The sequence below is a fragment of the Remersonia thermophila genome, chromosome 6 (assembly GCF_042764415.1).
Source record: "Remersonia thermophila strain ATCC 22073 chromosome 6, whole genome shotgun sequence".
NCBI lineage: Eukaryota > Fungi > Ascomycota > Sordariomycetes > Sordariales > Chaetomiaceae > Remersonia > Remersonia thermophila.
Window position 1 is genome coordinate 234,625 of NC_092222.1, and position 17,671 is coordinate 252,295.

At 60.9% G+C, this 17,671-nt stretch overlaps 5 protein-coding genes across 5 annotated transcripts; 3 read left to right on the forward strand and 2 right to left on the reverse strand.

The window, feature by feature from the left end:
* Positions 1 to 378: 378 nt before the first annotated feature.
* Positions 379 to 3,157, reverse strand: VTJ83DRAFT_6247 (uncharacterized protein; the record flags this gene model as incomplete). Its single annotated transcript, XM_071012937.1, has 2 exons — positions 379 to 747; positions 875 to 3,157. The coding sequence occupies 2 exons, from the start codon at positions 3,155 to 3,157 to the stop codon at positions 379 to 381; spliced, it is 2,652 nt and encodes an 883-aa protein (XP_070863874.1).
* A 3,515-nt stretch (positions 3,158 to 6,672) lies between these two features.
* On the forward strand, positions 6,673 to 7,626 carry VTJ83DRAFT_6248 (uncharacterized protein; the record flags this gene model as incomplete). Its single annotated transcript, XM_071012938.1, has 1 exon — positions 6,673 to 7,626. The coding sequence occupies one exon, from the start codon at positions 6,673 to 6,675 to the stop codon at positions 7,624 to 7,626; it is 954 nt and encodes a 317-aa protein (XP_070863875.1).
* A 2,409-nt stretch (positions 7,627 to 10,035) lies between these two features.
* VTJ83DRAFT_6249 (uncharacterized protein) lies at positions 10,036 to 11,867 on the forward strand (the record flags this gene model as incomplete). The annotated part of the gene is made up of 2 exons (XM_071012939.1): positions 10,036 to 11,283; positions 11,415 to 11,867. The coding sequence occupies 2 exons, from the start codon at positions 10,036 to 10,038 to the stop codon at positions 11,865 to 11,867; spliced, it is 1,701 nt and encodes a 566-aa protein (XP_070863876.1).
* A 1,240-nt stretch (positions 11,868 to 13,107) lies between these two features.
* Positions 13,108 to 16,528, forward strand: VTJ83DRAFT_6250 (uncharacterized protein; the record flags this gene model as incomplete). Its single annotated transcript, XM_071012941.1, has 4 exons — positions 13,108 to 13,182; positions 13,250 to 13,603; positions 13,680 to 15,381; positions 15,444 to 16,528. 4 exons carry the CDS (start codon positions 13,108 to 13,110, stop codon positions 16,526 to 16,528), a joined length of 3,216 nt encoding a protein of 1,071 aa, XP_070863877.1.
* Positions 16,529 to 16,710: 182 nt separating this feature from the next.
* On the reverse strand, positions 16,711 to 17,080 carry VTJ83DRAFT_6251 (uncharacterized protein; the record flags this gene model as incomplete). Its single annotated transcript, XM_071012942.1, has 3 exons — positions 16,711 to 16,734; positions 16,816 to 16,911; positions 17,018 to 17,080. The coding sequence occupies 3 exons, from the start codon at positions 17,078 to 17,080 to the stop codon at positions 16,711 to 16,713; spliced, it is 183 nt and encodes a 60-aa protein (XP_070863878.1).
* Positions 17,081 to 17,671: the final 591 nt, after the last annotated feature.

Here is a 17,671-nt window from a genome sequence, read left to right on the forward strand (position 1 = left end):
GGAGCACGCACGGAGCACGCACAAGCTTAAGCACACCGGTCATGACCCATAAGAACGCCTCGAAGTGCCTACCGGTGTACCTACTGGAGGTACGCGACGCTACCGAAAATGCCCCCATTAAAGGTACTAAGAAAAGAGAGAAAAGAAAAAAAAAAGAGAAAAAAAAAAAAAAAAAGAGGCGCGATCCCAAATATGCTATGCCCGTCCTCCCAGAACACAACAACAAACAAGAATTAATAAACACAACAAGAAAAATATCCCCATGACACTTTGGGTTCTCTCTCTCTCTCTCTCTCTCCATCTCACCCCTGTCGTTTCCCCTTTCTACCTTCAAGCCCCGTCCCGTCCCGTCCCGTCACCTCGATCTACCCTGTGATGTTAGAAAGCCGCCCCCAACCCATTCTTGGACTGCCGTTTGCTAAACCGGTTCCTCCGCACCGACATGCCGTCCTCCAAGCTCGCCTGGCTCTTGTTGAACTGGTTGCGCCCGGACCGATCGCTGATGCTGTACCCCCCGTCGCCGCCAAAGTTGGCTCCGCCCCCCATGGTGCTCGCGGGGCTCGACATGGACGACGACATGTCCCCGAACCCGTTGTCGCTCGTGTACGAGCCCGTCACGTTTTGCGAGATGGCTAGGTCCTTGGCCCGTTCGAGCGCTTCGATCCAATCATCGACCGAGAACTTGGCCTCGCTGCTTTGTTGCGCCTGGGACGATTTGGGCTCTTCAAAGGTGTAGTGTACGCCGTTCTGAACGGACATGGCAGAGTCAGCAAATAGATAGAGATATCTTGTAGTAGTGGTTGGGTTCCTCGAAGCAGAGCAAAAAAAAAAAAAAAAAAAAAAAAAAAAAAAAAAAAAAAAAAAAAAAACTCACCGAATCGACGCACCACACCGCCTGACCCTTGGCGTCGATCTGCGTCTTCCACGAGCAATCCGGCGCCAGCAGCGAAATCTCCTGCTTGGCCCGCTTCTCCTCCCCGCCCGCCGGCGCCATCACGATGCGGCCGCTCGACGTCACCATGACCAGCCGTTGGCGCTTCTTTGTCGTGCTCCCGCCGAAAAAACGCGACAGCTTCTTGTGGCCCCCCTCGCCGTCCCCCTTCCCGTGCAGGCTGTTGGGGATCGGCGACGAGATGACCATCAGGTCCCCCAGCTTGAGGATGCGCTCGTTGTTTCTCGTCAGCACCGGCGACCACTCGATGTCGAGCTGCGTCGGCGGCGGCAGCTCCGTGATGATGCGGGCGGGCCGCGGCCCGCCGTTGGGCTGGTTTCCCCGGGACGCGGGCGGCTTGGGCGGGCTGGAGCCGCCGCCGTTGAGCTGGATGATGTGCGGCTCCGCCGGCGGCGGCTGGTACGGCCGCAGGCGCGGCGCCTTGGTCCTCCACAGCTCGGGCCCGAACTGCTGCCCGTCAAAGAACTCGTGGTTCCTGATGTGTTCGACCGTCAAGCGGCGGGCCGGGTCCAGAACCAGGCAGCGCTCGACAAGGTCCCGGGCCGCCGGGGGGAATCCGGGAGGGAACTCGTACTCGAGGCCGACGATCTTTTGGAAGGTGAGGTACTCGGTGGCCGCCTTGAACGGCGGCCGCCCGACGAGCAGCTGGTAGATGATGCACCCAAACGCCCAGAGGTCGCTGGGCTTGCCGACGGCCTTGTCCGTCAAGAGCTCCGGGCTCACGTACTCGGCCGTGCCGACGAACGAGGCGTTCCTCTCGTCGTGCCGCGAGCCGTTCTGCCGCATCGGGTCCTCCGGCGGCGGCGGGTTCCGAGGGTCGGGCAGGAGCTTGGCGGTGCCAAAGTCGGTAATCTTGACGTGCATCTGGTCGTCGAGCAGCACGTTCTCGGGCTTGAGGTCGCGGTGGATGACGCCGCGGGAGTGCATGTAGGCGATGGCGTCCAGGATCTGGGCGCCGTAGAACCTCGTGCACTCGACGTCGAACGAGCCCGTCTTCTTGAGGGCGCCGAGCAGCTCGCCGCCGGTGCAGAGGTCCAAAACGTAGTAGAGCGACGTTTCGTCCTGAAACGTGTAGTAGAGGCGGACGATGCCCGGGTGCTCCGTGAGCCGGTTGAGCGTGTCCCTCTCGATGTTGACGTACTTGATCTTGTTCTCCTTGATGATGTGCTTCTTCTCGAGCACCTTGATGGCGTACTCTCGGAGGGTCTGGCGGTCGGTGGCGAGGAACACGGTGCTGTACGACCCCTCCCCGAGGATCCGGCCGAACGAAAAGTCTCGAACTCCCTTCTTAACCGACTTGATGATGGTCCTCCCTTCGGCATCCACCTCTCTCCTCAGGCTGACGGCCGCGCCACGGTCCTTCCACTCCTCGCTGCTCGCCGGAACGTGCGTCTCGAGGCCGTAGGCGCCCTGCGGCGCCTGCGGTATTCCCGGAACCGCGGCGTACCCCCCCCCTCCCATGCCCCGCGAGCTCCTCCTCGGCGGCATGCCTGGGTGAACGGGACCCGGGCGGCCCAGACCCGGGCGGCCCGAGTGGTACGACCGGCTCCCCTCGCGCGACGGGATGGGGGACGAGTCCACCCTCTGGTCCATCCTCGGATCCCCACCCCGCGTCCCGCCGTACACGGACGACCGGGCTTGCGTGTCGCCCCTGGACGTCCCGTACGGAGGGGCTTGTTGGGGGTCTTGTTCGGGCATCTGGCTCTGGACGGGGTAGGGCGCAGAGCCCGGGGCCTGGCCGTCGTGCGCCGACGGATGGGTGGCATGAGGTGCCGGGACGGGCTGCTCGCTGGTGCCGGTAGCGATGGTGGTGGTGGCGGTGGTAGCGGCGCCGGCGGCGGCGGCGGCGGCGGTGGGGCTCTGGATCCCTCGTTGGGCGTTTAGGCTGTTCTGGGCATTCTTGAGGATGGCAGCGGCTGACTCGTACGTATGACGGGATCGAGGGGGAGCCTCCTGAGGAGCGGCCGGGGTGGGCTGAGGGGGTTCGGGCTCGGCCGCCGGGGGTTCGCGGGGCGCATCGTTGACCCCCTTTTGGGGTTCCGCGCTGGGCGTCGCCGTAGCTGCGGTCGTCAGGGTCGCGGTCTGCTGATCGTCCGCATCCTTGGCCATCTCGGGCGACGCTTCGACGGATGGTTCGGGGGAATCATCGGGGTTTGCGATCCGCAGGCCGCCGAGGGCCCGCGAAAGGCTAAGGTCTGAGTTCATTCGGGATGCAGGTCAGGGCAGGTTACCGTAACGAGTGGCTTTGTTTACCGAAGGCGGTGATGGGGGTGCTTGTCGTCGTGGTCGCGATCGTTTTGAATCTCCAAAATCTCGCAAATGGCTCGCCTCAAGTCGTGAAACGACGGGATGGGCAGGTGGGAGGCTGCAGGGAGGAGAGCCGGATCGTCGTGGTCGTGTGTCTTGGTGTGCCAGCACTCAGCACTTGGCCCGAGGGTTGGTGGATGTAGGTAGCGATTGTAATCGGGCATCGATCCCGTCGCAGCAGCACGGCCGATCGCCTGAAGGGGCGTCTGCACGAGCACGATACCGGCGTGCCCAGCGGTGGCTCGGGGGGGAAACGACTGGGAAATGAACCGTCCAAGGACGAGTGGACTCGGAAAGTTGCGGTGACAGCGATAGGTTTGCGGGGGAAACCGACATGTCAATCAGTCGGTTCCAGCAGGTCGCTCGATGCGCTGGAGAACACGCCTTGGGTCTCGTACGGTGAGAGCACTGTGCACGCACGGCCTGGTCGCACTGGGGGAGGGGGCTCTTGCATGCTCCCCCGCTGGAGCCCAGACCCGACACTGCTTACGTAGGACCTACCTACCTACGCAGTACCTACCTACCTACGCAGTACCTACTTACCTGCCCGCACAGTACCTACCTGAACCAGGGGAAGCATCTGAGGGACCTACCTTAGGTAGGTAGTCTTGGGGTGGATCGTGGAAACGGACCCGCCGGGACTCTCTCCAGGCAAGCTGCCGTGTGCATTTCCCGGGTTCAAGCCGCAGCGGTTTGCTGTACAAAGTATGTACCACTCCCGTCACTCTCACTGTCCGCCCAGGCGCCTGGCCCGTCCTACGTCGCTTCGGAGGCGCAGTGGTGGTGGAAGCATAGCCTCCTGTCGTCAGCAACGTGCTTCGAAATCCAACAGGAGCACGCTGTTCACATATCAACCGATCCCCTGGTTTGGCTTCGTCTCGTCGTACCTTCGGGCGTGCTGTGTAGTGTGGGCACCCGGGCTGCCATGTTCTGCACTCCGCTGAAAGTCATGAACAGGAGGGTATGACGAAGAACCTAGGCCCAGGGGTTGAGGATGACAAAGACATTGATTGAGCTATCTTGCTGTGTACACAGTATGGTCAGGTAGGCAGTCCTAGGGTACGCGACTCTCATGAGGTGGTGTGCGTGGCCAAGTGGATGGACGTTTAAGGTTCCCTGCGGGTGAGTGCCCACCCTGATTCATGGCCCTCTTGTTTCTAGCCATCTTCTTTTCTCCCACTGTGTAAGTGAGGCACCTTACCCACCTTCTTCCGTCCGAACTCTTGACCCCATGACAGCGGGAGGTGGTAAGGCTGGCCCAAAGGGTCCCCGGATTGCGGGGGGTATCTCTGTACCATCGATAGTGTCCATTCTCGCAAGAGCCCTTCTTCCATCGACTCCAAGATCCCACCCACCTGGGCGGTCCGGCTCTGGTCCCTCCATCCTGCTTGTGGAGGCTAGTTACCTACCTACCGTACCTTGGGCACCTGAGGTGGCCCACCATGCCTAGGTAGGTACCTACCCGAACCCAAGGTCCTCTGTTCCCTTACAACCTCTAGTCGTCCCATGACTGACTGAGGGGTCCTGGCCACGGCGGACTACGTGATGCCCGTGTTCCCTTTCCTAGGTAGCATCCCTTCCAAGCTTCTGTCATGGAGGCCCGTGTTGCTGCTCCGTCTCCATCATCATCTGGGGCCGGGAGGGCCCCGCATTGGGTGCCGGTCGGGTCCCTTTTGCGAATAAGAGCTCTTTTTCTTTCTTGCCTCCCCCCTCCTCCCTTTATTTTTTTCTTGAGATGAATGCTGTCTTGATTCCATTCCATGCTTCCGCTTGGATTCGCGGAGAATGCGTCTTCGCATAAACAGAAGACTACAGAGCGCCCCGTCTCGCCGAGAATGTTCCGGTGTAAAGCCTGGCTGACACCAGTCAGGCAGTGCGCCGGCGGGCAGCCCACAGGGGACGCGGAGAGCTTGGTTCCCCCCCGCAACGGCAATGGAAAGACAATGTTCTTCTGATGCTGGTCTGGCAGGAGCGCCAGGAAGATGGTATAGCAGGAGCATCAGGAGGATAATGGGCAGTAGCGTCAGGAAGCATTGGCTTAGTCATACTGCAGGACCCCTGTATTTATAGGACCTTGCACTGCGTTCTTTTGAGGACCTTTTCTTCTGAAGAATCAATCGCCTGTTTTTGTCAAGATTTGTTGTCGCGTTGCCACGCCTGCGAATCTGTTGATGCCCGGGGACCACACTTTCTGATGCTGTCTCACCACCCTTACCCCGTAACCAGCCGCGAGCGTTCGTCTGACTCTCTTGACTCGTGTCGTCGCTGGGGCCGATTGGCCAAAGACGCTGCGCGGCCGGCCGGCGGGGAGAGCTGCTCGCGGAGCTGCCCACAGCGGGGAATTGCCTGGCTGGATCAGGCTCGGGTGGCACAAGAAACCCCAGCAACATGCACGAGCCTCAATCCGGAATGCCTTTCCATGGCGGCAACACGGAGCGGGGCCAGCGGGAACACGGCGCCCGGAGGAGGTCGACGGGCGGCAGAGCGAAGACCCGACTGAGAGGGGTGGAGACTAGACAGCTGGCAGCGCCGATGACCAGGGGGCAACAGCCGTCGGCGGCAGCCCACCCGGCTAACCCCCTTTGGGACATGGACAGGCTCCGTCGCCTTCGGACAGGTGCAAAATGCAACGAGCCAATAGGATCCGCCTGGGCGGGTCTGCGCCCCGCTGGTAAGACAGGCCAATGGGATGTTGTCTTTTCGCTCTGTTCCATCCGGGCACCCGCTCGACCCGCACGCCCCAGACTCCCCGTGAGGTGGACCTTCTTGTCTGCCTCGCCCAGATGGATCGTGCAGGACCTCGGGGCCTCTGCGTGCCTCTGCCTCTCCTCTACCTCACACATCTTTTGCTGCGCTCCCTCTCTTCTCTTACCTTGCCTTCTCTTCTTTCCTCTTTCACCTCTCCCACCTCCTCTTCGCCCAACCTGGTGTCTCTCCCCCCTTTCCATGATTCCCTCTCTTTCTACGTTCTCCTACCACTAGTCTCACCTCCCTCTTCTACTTTGCTCTACCCTCTTTGCCCTCGAATCGAAACGTGCGATTCCACTTACACGTCCATCCTTGGTCTCTCGCGCCAAACCGTGGCCTCGCCGTCCACCTCAACGCGCCGCGACGCCCTGAACCACCTCACCACGATCTCCGGACCTCGCCCAGAGCGTTTTTGTTGTCCATCAATTCCTTTCCCGCGAGTTGTAGCCTCTTGATCCTTTCGCCCTTTGGCCAATTGTCTTTCTACGTCCCCGGCCGCGCCTGATTTTTTTTCCACCACTTTTCGTTGACCCTTCACGCGTCGCCCTGCCTTCGTCTCTGCCCGTTCACGAAACCCCCGTACCTACACTAACACGTTGCCGTTTCCCTTCGTATTAACCTGCCTTTTACTCTTACGCTCATCTAGCATCAAACAGGTCGCCAGGATGCCGTCGTTTGATCGTTTCTTCGCCTCTTCGCCCATTCTCGCCATGCGGTCGCAGGCAGCTCATCAGGCCGCGCCGGACATGCCCATCCTGCAACACCAGCCCATCTCCTTCAGCCAGTCAGCTTCGTGGCGAACCCAGCTGGTCCGCACCTGCTCGGCGGCCGGCCGCAAGCGGTCCAGGGACGAGGCGGCCGTCAACCTCGACCCGCCCGAGAAGGTGGTCGAGCCGCCCGTGACCATCGTGGAGTCCGAGGACGAGTGGGTGTATGGCCCGGGCATGACGCTCATCAAAAAGTCGGCCCCCAGCTACGCTGCCGACGCCAGCAGCCAATCCGGCACCTGGGTGGAGGAGCGATTGGCCAAGGAGGAGGCGCGCAAGGGCGAAGCGGCCCTCCTCGCCCAAGAACAACTTGCGCAGTCGCGGCCCTCGCTCCGCAGCCACAAGTCTCAGCGGCTCGACATGGCGGCCGGCAGCATGGAGAGGTCCCCGACCCGCCGCCGTGCCAGCCCTGCCCGCCAGACCAGCAACCCCATGACCGCCTCGTCGGATTCCCTCGCGCAGCCCATCGTGGACGACTTCACCCTCCATCTCGGCATCGGCTGGAGCCGCCTCAGCGACGACCACCACATCCAGGCCGCCGCGCGTGGCTGGGCCCGCTACATCGAGAACCACTTCCCCGTCACCAACGCCAAGATCCTCCTTCAGAGCCGCGGCCTGCAGTCGTACCTTGTCGAGGCCAACGAGGGCTTCTTCCTCTTCGCCGAGGACCTCCGCCAGGGCCGGCTCGTGAGCACGACGGCCGAGGGCGCCCTCAACAACCTCAAGGTCTCGCCGCCCGTCTTTGAGGGGCTCGCCACCATGGATGCCTCGGACGCTCCGCGCGCCGTGAATCCCGCAGCTGTTTCTTCTTCTACCACCACCACCCCCTCGGTCGACATCGACATGAACTGAAGGGTTTAGGGATTTGGGTGTTTGGCGTTTCAGGGGTCGGCTTGCTTTTTCCGGCGCGACATTTTGGGTCGCCTGTGCCTGTTATGGCGTTGAATCGGCGGACTGGCGGATGGACGAGACGACAACGTCATCCCATCAACGTGTGCGTTTTTTAATGTTTCCTCCGGGTCGGGTCATCGGGTGTTCATCACGGAGAAAAAAGGTAACAGAGGTTTTTTTTCTTCGGGGGTTGGGGATCTCTTCAAATTTTTTTATTTGAAGGTGTACAATAGTAGCAAATCAATCGATGTTGACTTCTGTCCTATCGTATGGCCCATTTTTGTTGATGCAGCGTTTCTTTGGCGACGGCGATTGCTCGAAAATACCCAACTGCTTCCCTCTCGGTTCCTATCATTTCCCATGCCTCCGATTTGTCCATCTGTCAATTCGTCCACCCGTCAAGTCCGATTCATCCATTCATTCAACGTAGAAGTGGTTCATCCATCCATAACATGGTGAATCTGTCCATTCGCCCATCTGCCCATCAACCCAGCAATCCATGAAACTATACATCCAGCTGGTGAGGCGGGCCGGGCCAGGGCACACGCCAGAAACAAAAAAAAGCCATACTACAGCGGCATACCTACCCTGGGCGGCCCAGACTGCTAGTGCAGCTGTGGCAGGTGAAAGAATGTCGGGAGGCATGTGCGGCTGGGTCGGGCACGTTGGCGGCCTGTCTTACGCAGGTCAAGCTGGACGCGAGAGGGCTCGCACTCACTGTAGACTACTACGTTGTGTACACAACGCTCTCCGCCGAGGCCGCCGTTGAGGTGATGGTCTCTTCACGATATCCATGGCGCATCCCGTCCTCGGCAGCAGAGCATCCTCGACGCCATCGTCGCCGCGATGGTTCTTACGGCAGCACGACCAAGTCCGTTGTTGGCTTTCAGCCTTTCAAAGACCACGCCAAAGCGAAGATCCAAGAGTGAGCTGGTCGCTCCGCCGTGGTTGCTGTTCTCTTGCAGTTCTCTTCACAGTAACGGATGGGTTACAGCTATCTCCGCCTGCACTTCATCCCAGCCTCCACATTTCGCAAATCGCCTTGGCTTGACCATTTGGGAAGCCCGTTGGAGAGGGGGAAAACAGGCCCGAAATTTCATCGGAGTGCTGTCGGCTGTTCCTATCCTCAATCTAGTGGAAGGAAAGGGTGACATCTTGAGGAGAGAAAAAAAAGAAAAATAAAAAAAGAAAAGAAAGAGAACGATCTACAAAGCCACCTTGGGTATCTACTGCGTACAGTGTAGTGTACTACTACCTCTGGCCTCCATGACCGGCTTGCATCGCGATGCCACCCTCTTGGGTTGCCCTCATGTTGTGGTCTTGGCTCGCTCCGTCTCCAAACAGTTTGGAGGGGGAGAGCCAATGGAACAAAGTCGTATTGACGAATCCGGCACTCGGGTCTCACACACCACAAAGGACGACCGGACAACGCGATAACGCGTGCGCTCGGAGGAGGGATGCTAAGCAGGTCCATGCAGGTCTTGCTTGTCTTGGTTGTCAAGGATGCATTCGTCCCGCCGAGGGTGGTGTTTGTGTTTGCCCTGGAGGTCTTGTCAACGCTGCGCCATAACACGTCCTTTTTATGACACCCATGCCACGATCCTTGTACGCTGTCGTGCCCTGGAACTCTTGTTCGTTCGCTCCCCTACCGAAGTAGGCTTCCAGCATTTTTTTTTTCTTCTGCCCTGCCCCTTTTTGCTCGGCTCCCTTCCCTAGGTAGTGTGCTAGCAGGGTCCGGCTCCCTCTCGGACGGTTTATCACCACGTGCTAGAGCCCGTTGCGACGCCATCCCGAGCTGCCATCACCAATCGTTGCAGGTTATCGGCAGGTCACCGCGGGCGAACGAATGCCCTGGCCTGCCGAGCTTCCCACCCAGTGGCAAAACCGACGCAGCGACGCAGCGACGCAGCTACTTTCTTCACCGTGAACACCCGCGACTGACTGACAGCCTTGCCTCGGAGAATCATCAGCCTTGGGTTTCTCTCTCTCTTTCTCTCTCTCTCTCTCTCTCCGTTGGTTCTTCAGAATCTCACCTTGCATCCTCAGCCTTGCTGTTTTTTTTTTCCCTTTGTTGCTCCCGTCACATCTCTGGCCCGGCTGTTGATGTGGTGACGTGACCCCTCCCTGTGCGGGCGGCAGAAATCCGACAGCCCGCCGCCAGCTGCCAGCAGAGTGACGACAGCGGGCAGACCGCGAGGCAGCCAGCAGCAGCAGCAATAGCATCGCAGACCGATCTCTCGCCGCAGCCGCGGGGCCAAAGGGGAGAGCCAACCGTCATTCCGGAGAAGGGCGGCCAGCAGGCGCTGCGGCCAAAGTCAGCCGCATACTTGCACGATATCGCATCACGCCGACGGGCCTACCTCGCTGGCGATGCGCGGTTCGGCTTCGGTCGTGGGCATCAGCTCCAGCGGCGGCGGTGGCGGCGGCGGCGGCGGCCGGGTGACTTCTGCATTGCACGGCTCGTCGCGCTCCCGCCGCTACAACCGCTCCCACGCCGGCGGGACGTCTTTCGTGCCCCAGAATGAGTTCCCCATCTTCAGCCACACCGGCGACGTCGAGATCGTCGTGCGCGTCCCCTCGGGCCACGAGAACCGCTACCTCCTCCACCGACACATCCTCACCCGCTGTTCCGGCTTCTTCGAGGCCAGCACCAGCAATGAGTGGTCGCGGCCGCACCAGGCGGCCGAGTCGCCAGCGTCGCCGGCGACGGCCGGCGCGATCGAGGGAAGGCCCGCCGTCGAAGGAGCGCCGGCGGCCACCGGCGGAGAACTGGCTCGGGTAGGCGAGCGAGCGAGAAGCAGCAGCGACGCTGCGAGACCCCCCGACGCCATGGCCCTGGTGCAGTCCAAGAAGAGGTGGCGATACGAGCTGGACTACGGGTCAGGCGATAATGACGTCCCGATGCTGGTGCAAAAGGATGAGCACAGCAACAGCAACAACAGCAGCAGCACCGGCGGCGGCGGCGCCAGCCACCAGCCGCTCCCTTCCAACTCCCTCTTCGGCGGACCACCGCCGGCGTCGTCGAGCCGGCATTCGCATCACAAGTCGAGCGTGTCGCATTCCTTTTTCCGATCCGTCGCCAACCTGTCCCTCTCGGCTTCGCATTCTTCGACCCTACCCCCGCCGACGCCCGAAGAGCAGGACCTGCTGCGAGACTACGACAACCTCTTCCGAATCTTTTACAACTACCCGCCGTGCCTCGACGCCGTCAACATTGCCGACTCGTACGTGCAATGCAAGACGCTCCTCCACCTGGCCGACCAGTACGACGCGCTGGCCGTGGTCGGGCCGCGGGTGGACCACCACCTGCTGCAATTCCAGTCCCGGCTCTGGAAGCAGATTGCAAAGTATCCCATCAGCTACCTCCGCCTGGGCTACCTCGCTCGATCCAAAATCATCTTCCAGGAAGCCCTCATCCACGTCGTCGGCCAGTGGCCCGCCGGCGAGCGGTCCATCCGCGCCGCTCTCCCCGAATCCGTCGTCGACCTCATCGAGGACAAGGTCGACGAGCTCGAGGAGACCGTCAGCCGCGTCGAGGCGCGCCTGTTTCGCCTGACCCTGACCACGCGCACGGGCGAGCGCGTCACCCCGGCCAACAGCTACCTCGACTGGCTGGCCGTGAGCCTGTTCCGCCAGTGGCTCGCCGAAAACACGTCCCCTCCCATGTCGCCGCCCTCGTCGTCCGCCGCGGACCGCCAAAACGGCGGCGGCTCCCGCAACGCGCCCACGACGCGCGCCCGGCAGGGCAGCGCCAGCAGCGGAAGCGGCGCCAGCGCCGCCAACGGGCGGACGGGGCACCTCCCGGCGGCGGCGGCGCCACCGCCGCCGCCAACCTCGCGCTCACCCCGGCCCCGGTCCCCTCCCTCGCGTCCATCGGCCGGACCTACCGCCTCCTGGGCGGCACGGCGTCCTCGGGCGGCGGCGACCGGTCCGGCTCCGGAAGCGGAGGCGGAGGGTACCTGGGCCACGACGAGTGCAAAAGGTTCCTCAAGCTGACCCCGGAGCTGTACACGCGCGACAACCTGCGGCGGTTCGAGAAGCGTGTCGAGGAGCTCAAGGCCATGGCCCGCGAGGTGGTGCGCCCGCTGATGGGGAGCGGGCTCGAGCTCGAGATGGTGCACGGCTTCGGGGCCGGTGGGATCGGGTATCTAACGTGCACCAAGGTCGGGGAGAGGGATTTGCCTTGGGCTTATGAGTCTTGATGAGCTTTGATTTCTAAGGGTGGGTCGTCAAGTTTGTTTAATTTGTGGTGGCGGTGGTGGCGGCGGTGGTCATTCTTGTTCTTGGGGTGGCGTGGAGTTTGGGAGCGGGGTGAGGCCGAATGATACTTTGCTTTGTTTCTATGGTGGTTGGGACGTTGCGCATGAGGTTCGAGAGAAAAGAGGCCTGGTGTCTCGCTCGGAGTCTTGTCGGTGGGTTGTGGGTGGAGGGTGGAGGGTTTTTGGATGCTTGTTCCTCTGCCATGATGATATATACTTGACGATGACGGATGTGATGATTGGATGGGCATGTTCACGAGGATACCCGCTGCTACATAGCTTTTCGGAATGCATGTTGGCTTTGATGTTGGTGCAGTGCACACTCTTCTACAGATCGCGAAGCGCTTCCGTGCAGGCGAAACGAAGTCCATTCTTTGACTTGTTACTCGGTCTGCCGGTGGCTTTGTCTCGCCCATGTACGAGCTAGAGAGGGAGACGCCGACCGTCGCATGGACGCGATGTAGTAGTAGGAGGATTGTCATGAATTACTTGGATGAATCTGGAAGTGAGCCATGTGGCTGGCAAGCCGTGCCTCAAGAAAATGGAAGGCTCGTCGTCCTCACAAATATTCGAGAAGCATCTCCATGCTCCATCCTCTTCTCTCCGATGCATGGTGGACCGTGGACGTTGGGTCCGTGTTGATCTGCGTGGTGGCTCGGCCGGCCCGCGCTCAAAGTGCGCCTCGAAGAGCGACCGTATCAGACGCTAACAGCCGACCCCCGGATCGTAACGTTCTGCCGAGCGGGCGAAATTTCCCGATACCGTCGTACGCGTAATTCATGTAACGTCGAATCGTATCTTACGCGGTACTTTCTCGCTCCCGACTGGGAAAAGGCGGTGAGCAGATGGCCTCGTTTCGACCGGCAAATTTCTCGTATCGGTACCGTAATCGGTACCATGACCGGTACGGCGTCTCGGGATCTGCCCCGCAACCCCGCAACCCCTCCATATCCAACCAGCAAAGTTTCACGGCTCGACTTTGAGTCAGACGGTTGACTCAGAAAAATACTTCCGGGAGGCTGTGACGACGACAAGGCCTCGTTGACTTTTTCCCCCAAGTCCAGCTCAACTCCTGCTCCTCCCGGTGAAGTCGGAATTTCGAGGTGCTTGCCAGACGATCCAATTCCCCTCCCCCCTCCCAGTCAACCCTGGGCAATTTACCCTACGAAATCCTCGAGTCACCATGTCGATCGACTTCCCGCGCGAGGAGGAGGCCATCATCCAAAGATGGCGGGAGATCAAGGCCTTTGAGCGCCAGGTAACCCGCGACGCCTGCTCCAATGCGAAGCTGGACCCTCCCCTTATGCTCATACCCTCGCGTTTAGGTTGAGCTCTCGGCCGGAAGGCCCAACTACACCTTCTACGATGGCCCGCCGTTCGCGACCGGTCTCCCCCACTATGGCCATCTCCTGGCCTCGACCATCAAGGACATCATCCCGAGGTACTGGTCCATGAAGGGCTTCCACGTTGAGCGCCGCTTCGGCTGGGACACCCATGGCCTGCCCATTGAGCACGAGATCGACAAGAAGCTTGGCATCTCGGGCAAGGCCGCTGTCATGAAGCTGGGCCTGGAGCAGTACAACGCCGAGTGCCGCGCCATCGTCATGCGGTACCGGGAGGAGTGGAGGCACACCGTCGAGCGTCTGGGCCGCTGGATCGACTTTGACAATGACTACAAGGTGGGTGGGGATGCTCCAGAGCGCTGCGGCGGGTCGAAAGGGCGGCCAAATGCTGACGGACGGCGGCTGCCGGCAGACCATGGACCCGACCTTCATGGAGTCGGAGTGGTGGGTGTTCAAGCAGCTCTACGACAAGGGCCAGGTGTACCGCGGATACCGGGTGATGCCCTATTCCACGGCCCTCACGACGGCGCTGAGCAACTTCGAGGCCAACCAGAACTACCAGAACGTGACGGACCCCGCCATCGTCGTCGCGTTCCCGCTCGACAAGGACCCCGAGACCAGCCTCCTCGCCTGGACGACGACGCCGTGGACCCTGCCCTCCCATCTCGGCCTCGCCGCCCACCCCGATTACGACTACGTCAAGATCAAGGACGAGAAGTCCGGGAAGCAGTACATCCTCATGGAGAAGCTGCTGGGAACGCTGTACAAGGATCCCAAGAAGGCCAAGTTCCAGGTGCTTGAGAAGCTCAAGGGCAAGGACATGCTTGGCTGGACGTACCAGCCGCCGTTTGACTACTACTACGAGGAGTACAAGGACGTTGCCTTCCGGGTCCTGAACGCGACCTACGTCGAGGAGACGAGCGGTACGGGCATCGTCCACCAGGCGCCGGCCTTCGGCGAGGACGATTACAACGTCGCCGTCGCCAACGGCATCGTCACCGAGAAGCGGCCGCCGCCGGACCCGGTGGACGAGTCGGGCATCTTCACCAAGAGGATCCCCGACTACGCGGGCATGCACGTCAAGGAGGCCGACAAGCACATCATCAAGCACCTCAAGAGCACAGGGCGGCTGGTGGTCGAGTCGCAGCTCAACCATCCCTACCCCATGTGCTACCGCTCCGACACCCCGCTCATCTACAAGGCCGTCCCCTCGTGGTTCGTGCGCATCCCCGAGATCATCCCCAAGATGCTCGAGAACATCCAGGGCTCGCACTGGGTCCCGTCGTTCGTCAAGGAGAAGCGCTTCGCCAGCTGGATCTCCAACGCCCGCGACTGGAACGTGTCGCGCAACCGGTACTGGGGCACCCCCATCCCGCTGTGGATCAGCGACGACGGCGAGGAGCTCGTCTGCGTCGGCAGCATCGCCGAGCTCAAGGAGCTGAGCGGCTACGAGGGCGACATCACCGACCTCCACCGCGACAAGATCGACCACATCACCATCCCCAGCCGCAAGGGCAAGGGCACCCTGAAGCGCGTCGAGGAGGTGTTTGACTGCTGGTTCGAGTCGGGCAGCATGCCCTACGCCAGCAAGCACTACCCCTTCGAGAACCAGGAGGCCTTCGAGAAGTCCTTCCCCGGCGACTTCATCGCCGAGGGTCTCGACCAGACCCGCGGCTGGTTCTACACGCTGCTGGTGCTCGGCACCCACCTCTTCGGCGTCTCGCCGTTCAAGAACTGCGTCGTCAACGGTATTGTGCTGGCCGAGGACGGCAAGAAGATGTCGAAGCGCCTGAAGAACTACCCCGACCCGACCGCCGTCATGTCCAAGTACGGCTCCGACGCTCTCCGGCTGTACCTGATCAACTCGCCCGTGGTCCGGGCCGAGCCTCTGCGCTTCTCCGAGGCCGGCGTCAAGGACGTCGTCGCCAAGGTCTTGCTGCCGCTCTGGAACAGCTACAAGTTCTTCGAGGGCCAGGTCGCGCTGCTCAAGAAGGTGGAGGGCGTCGATTACGTGTTCAACCCGCACATGGAGGGGTCCAACACCAACGTCATGGACCAGTGGATCCTCGCCAGCTGCCAGAGCTTGCTCAAGTTTGTGAATGCGGAGATGGCTGGTGAGTAGCGCCTCGAAGCGACCGGTGTCGTCTTTTGTTTTGATGCTGACCGTTGCACGTAGCGTACCGGTTGTACACGGTGGTGCCCAAGCTGCTCGAGCTCATCGACAACACCACCAACTGGTACATCCGCTTCAACCGCAAGCGCCTCAAGGGCGAGAACGGCCTGGACGACACGCTCCACGCGCTCAACACCCTCTTCGAGGTCCTCTACACGCTGTGCCGCGGCCTCGCTCCCTTCACGCCGTTCCTCACCGACACCATCTACCTGAAGCTGCTGCCCCACATCCCCGAGACGCACCGGGCCGAGGACCCTCGCAGCGTCCACTTCGTGCCGTATCCCGAGGTGCGCGAGGAGCTCTTCAACGAGGTGGTCGAGCGTCGCGTGCAGCGCATGCAGAGGGTCATCGAGCTGGCCCGCTACTCCCGCGAGAGGCGCGGCATCGGCCTGAAGCAGCCGCTCAAGACGCTCGTGGTCATCCACCACGACCCGCAGTACCTCGAGGACGTGCGGTCGCTCCAGAGCTACATCACCGAGGAGCTCAACATCCGCGACCTGGTCCTGACGTCGGACGAGGCCAGCTACGGCGTGCAGTACAGCGTCACGGCGGACTGGCCGGTCCTCGGCAAGAAGCTCAAGAAAGACATGGCGCGCGTCAAGAAGGCGCTCCCCAACGTCACGAGCGAGGAGGCGCACAGCTACTCGGTCAACGGCACCCTCGTGGTGGACGGCATCACGCTCGAGCGCGGCGACCTCGTCGTCCGCCGCGGCCTCAAGGAGGACGACGTCGCCAACAAGAACCTCGAGACCAACACCGACAAGGACGTGCTCATCATCCTCGACTGCGAGATCTACCCCGGCCTGGCCGAGGAGGGCCTCGCGCGCGAGATCATCAACCGCGTGCAGCGCCTGCGCAAGAAGGCGGGCCTGCAGCTGACGGACGACGTCCGGATGGAGTACAGGGTCCTGTCCGATCCTGACGAGACGGGCATCGAGAAGGTGTTTGAGACGCAGCAGGGCATGCTCGAGCGGGCGCTGCGCAGGCCGCTGGATAAGCACGAGGTGACGCACGTGGAGGGCGTGATTGTAGAGGAAGAGCAGGAGGTGCAGAAGGCGACATTCTTGCTGAGGTTGTTGAAGCTGTAGGAAAATGTAAGAAAAGCGGGTGCATGTGGCGTGGCGCAGAGAGTACCCCAGGTAAGGCGTGTGGAGGCGAGACATCCCCCCCAAAAAATAGAATCAAAGTTCGAGACGACGACGATGACCATGATGAGGCGTGGGCTGTGTGAAGTGTGAAACATGAAATGGGTAGATGATATTATATGTGTCTATTTCGCTCCCTTTGCTGCGGCCTGTTGCGGAGAGGAAATGCATGAGACGGTGTGTGTTGATGAGTGTAAGAAGAGAGTGTGCGTTGTTGGCTGCCTACATACCAGATAGCAATCCTTGAGCTTCATGAACTCCTTGACGCACTTGTCTCTGTGCACAAAGTTGTAATCGGCAACGATGCAGCGGCCATATTCGGCGGCCTAGGTGGGAGAAGAGGAACATGGCCGTGTTAGCGTTGGGGCCTGGGCCGCGAGGTTGAGCGGGACAACGCGAGAGACAAGAAAAAAAAAGAGGGCATGAACGCACCGGAACGGAGCACTTGGAGACGGCCTGAGCGAAGCGCTGGATGGGCCGGGGCTTTGGTTGCATTGTGATGTATGGAGGACGAGGAGGACGAGGAGGATGAGGAGGTCTCCTGGCGGTGGAAGATTCCGTCCTTGATCTCTGCGATCTTTGGTCGGCTCGCTGGGTTTGGTGGCGGTTGGAGGAGAGGAGAGCCGATGTTAGGTAGCTTGTACGGCTCGCTGTTGGGGGTATTGTACACAGTACACAGCAGGTAACGTTGGATAGATCCACAGCAGTCTCAGTTCATGACTTCATGCATCTCGCAATTCCGATGACCAATATACGTTATGCATGTACTACATGTCTCGAGAGCTTCACCAATTTCAATTCATCTTTTCATCGATCCATTTTTCTTTCATCCCATAAATACCGTTCCAGTCTCCGTCTTTCAACCCGTCATCTCTCTCCATGCCTGGACCCGCCGGGTGGACAGCCGGGCTTGGCGGCAGCCAATGGACTTCTTTCTGATCACGAGATCTGGCACGTGTCAGGACCCCGACGTGCAGCGCATCCAGTCGCGTCGCGTCCATCTCTGCTCTTGACCGCAACGCCCCACCATTGGCCTCGCCGAGCGTTGCTTTCTCCCGGAGCTGCACGCTCCCCCATGTCGTTGTC